Genomic DNA, 2,926 nt, shown 5'->3' on the forward strand with positions numbered 1-2,926 from the left:
GGAACGCCGCGAACGGCCGCCTCTGGGGCACACACGGCTGCAGGCGGCTGAAAGGGTGACGGTTGGCAGTCCGACCGTCCCGCCAGACCCGGCGGACACCACCGCGGCCGCTACCTACGTGCCTCCGCGTACATCTCGGTCAGTGGCCAGCGCCGCCGGGCGCCTCGTCGCGCGGACAGGCGGCCACGATCGCCGCCGATCCCGAACACACCGCAAGAGGGGCCGCAGGAGGGGGGCGAGGGGGGGCCGCCCGGGAGGCGCCCCCGCCAGCCTGGCGTGCGCGAAGCAGCGGCCACCAACCCGCGCCGGGCCCGAGGAGCGCCCTCGGAGTGCCGAGGCCGAGTGCGCAAGCCAAGGACCGACCGGCTCCAGGGCAGGCCACCCATCCCGAGGGGAGCCAACCATGTGGTGTCCCCGCGCACGAACGCGCACGCGGCCCAGACACTCCGGCGCTGCGTGAGGCTTCCTTTCCCCGGTGGCGACTGGGCATCCGGCGCGACATCTCTTTGGCCCCCCCCCCCCCCCCCATCCGCGGACCTGGGCACAACACACCCCCATGCGCCTCCGTGCGCAACAGCCCCCACAAGAAGCCGGGGGGAGGGGGGGGCCGTAGTCAACAAACAAGCGTCAGCCCCGCGGGCGCGCGTTGCTTGATCGTCCCGGAGGCCGGGGGCTGGGGGCCGTCCTGCCAGCCCCCCACTCTCGGGGGGGCGATCGGCCCCACCCTGGCCCCCTCCTCGCCCGGCCAAGTGTACACGACGCCTGCCCCCCCCCCCGCCTGCCGCCTGCCGCCTGCCGCCTCCTATCACCCTCTGAGCGAGACGCCGTGAGATCATCCTTAACCCTGGCCGGATGACCGCACGCCCGGATGAAGTTTATATAATCCGGCCACCGCCGCCGCCGCCGCCGCCGCCGCCGCCGCCGCCGCCGCAACAGCCGGAGCACAGCAACCGAGAGGAGGCTGCCCCTGCCGGCGGCGCACCCATCGCGCCGCTCCCTCGACGAGATCCACGATCGGAGCGCACGGCCAGCGGAGAATGCGCCGGCTCGGGCCCCGAGCGCTTCTCCCCTGCGCACATGCCTCGGGGGGGAACAAAATATATGGCCTGATTTTCGTCCGACCAGCCGGCTCGCCCGCCCCACCGGGCCCTGGCCGGAGAAACAAGCCCGCATCATATGGAGCCGGCGCGGGGGGGGGGGGGGGGGCGCGGCACCCTGCCTGGCCCCCACGCACGCCGGCAGCAAGACCACATGCTCCTGAGCCGCGCTCACCACCAAGGTGGGCGGAGGCCGGGTCGGGGGCGCTTCCCGGTGCGATATTCCGGACCGGGGAAGGTCGGCCGGCGAAGGAGCCTAGGCTGCCCGGGGGCGCAGAGTGCCGCCTGACACCGAAGCCAGCCCGAGCCTCGGTCCCAAGTATGGTGCCGAGCCGGGACGGCGGCGGAGAAGACAGGGCCGGCCTAGGCCGCCCTGTGCACCCCCCGCCCGGAAGCCCCCGCCCACTCCGCCGGCTTCTCTTTGCAGGGCGGGCCCGCGCCACACCCAGCAACGCACAGAGGGCCCCCGGCCGGTGCGGCGAGGAGGAGGCGGGGTGAAACTCGCTTCGATCTCGGACACCCACGAGCACGACCCGCTGGGCGTGCCCCCGCCCCGGTCAAGGGTGTGACCGGCCTGGGCCCCGCATCTCTCCGGGGCACGCCATGGTGGCAGATCGGCCGCGGCGGTCTGATCACCATCGCGCGGGTACCGGCAGGCGTGGTGGTTATTTTTCACGCGGGCCCTGGGACTGGGCCCGTCGGCTCCGGTGCGGTTTCCCCTTCGGCTGGCCACCCCCGGCCGGCCTCGTCGCTTCCTCTGTCTCTCTCTCTCTCTCTCTCGCCCTCCACTTTGGCCTGGCATCTTCGCCGGCGCCCTCGGGAGCCATCCTCCCGGGGGCGCCTATACAGGCTGGGAAGGTCAAGCCCAGCCCAGCCCGGCTCCCCGCCCCCATACACAGGCGGCCACCCCAACCGGTTGCCCCTCCAGGTCCGGGTCGTCTAGTTTCCCGCCGCAGGGATCACGCCCCTTTGGTAGCTACACGGAAGGACATTGCCAGATCACGTACATTGGTGATCAGTTAACTCAAATGCACATGCGTTGGGAGTGCCCCGCTCCGATCCCGCCTCGCATTCCCCCAGCCCCCCCGCCCCCGCGAGTGTGCCCTCGGCCTGCGCATGAGCGCGCGCACTTTCGCGCGGGAATCCTGCTGGCGCCCGCGCAGCCTCGAGGGTCGGTTCGGGGCGTGTCGGCCAGCGCTCCCCGGGGGCCAGCGCTCTCAGGCCCACGCTCGCCCTTGATGTCCCCCCCCAGCCCCCCAGCCCCCTCCTCTTCCCTGGGTGGCGGCTGCCAGGGGACACAGCCACCTGTGTGCGCGCACTGGCACGTCCCGCATCCCGCCGGACGCCTGCTCCACCCCGCCCGGGCCCCCGCCCGGCCTCCCCATGTTACGTACCGAAATGTAGGGATGCCCCGACAAGGCGGCGCGTTTCTCCACATTTGGCCCACTTGTGACGTGTGGCGTGGAAGGGGGGGGCTATCGGGGAGGGGGGGAGGGGGGGGGGGGGGACACCCTGGGTCGGCTCCCCCCTCCCAACGATGCTGGCGCATGCTTGCCCGGAAGGAGCCGTCTCAAAAGGCACAGGCCAGGAGCCTCGAGCGTCCGTGGCCGCCCCCCACCCCCCTCCTCCCCCTCCCCCTCCCCCACCACCCCTCCTCCCCTTGTCTGCCTCCCTCGACCCTCGAAACCCGCCACCATGGCTCTGATCGAGTACTCCATCGCCCAGAAGCAGCTTAAGGTACGGCCGGACCTCCGCACCCTCCCCTCCGGGCCCCTTTGCGCCGACCCGTCTCACCTGCTTCTTCAACCCCCCCCCCCCCCTGCCTCCGC

The 2,926-nt window shown here is 72.6% G+C and overlaps 1 protein-coding gene across 1 annotated transcript in view; it reads left to right on the plus strand.

The window, feature by feature from the left end:
* Positions 1 to 2,792: 2,792 nt before the first annotated feature.
* Positions 2,793 to 2,926, plus strand: part of H696_03841 (hypothetical protein) — a gene marked incomplete at both ends in the record, with an annotated part of 2,373 nt that continues 2,239 nt past the window's right edge. Inside the window, one exon of the mRNA XM_009497700.1 lies at positions 2,793 to 2,834. Within this exon, the coding sequence (XP_009495975.1) occupies positions 2,793 to 2,834 (42 nt within the window). The remainder of the gene's footprint in view (positions 2,835 to 2,926) is intronic.

The sequence above is a fragment of the Fonticula alba genome (genome assembly GCF_000388065.1).
Source record: "Fonticula alba strain ATCC 38817 unplaced genomic scaffold supercont2.6, whole genome shotgun sequence".
Taxonomy (NCBI): Eukaryota; order Rotosphaerida; family Fonticulaceae; genus Fonticula; species Fonticula alba.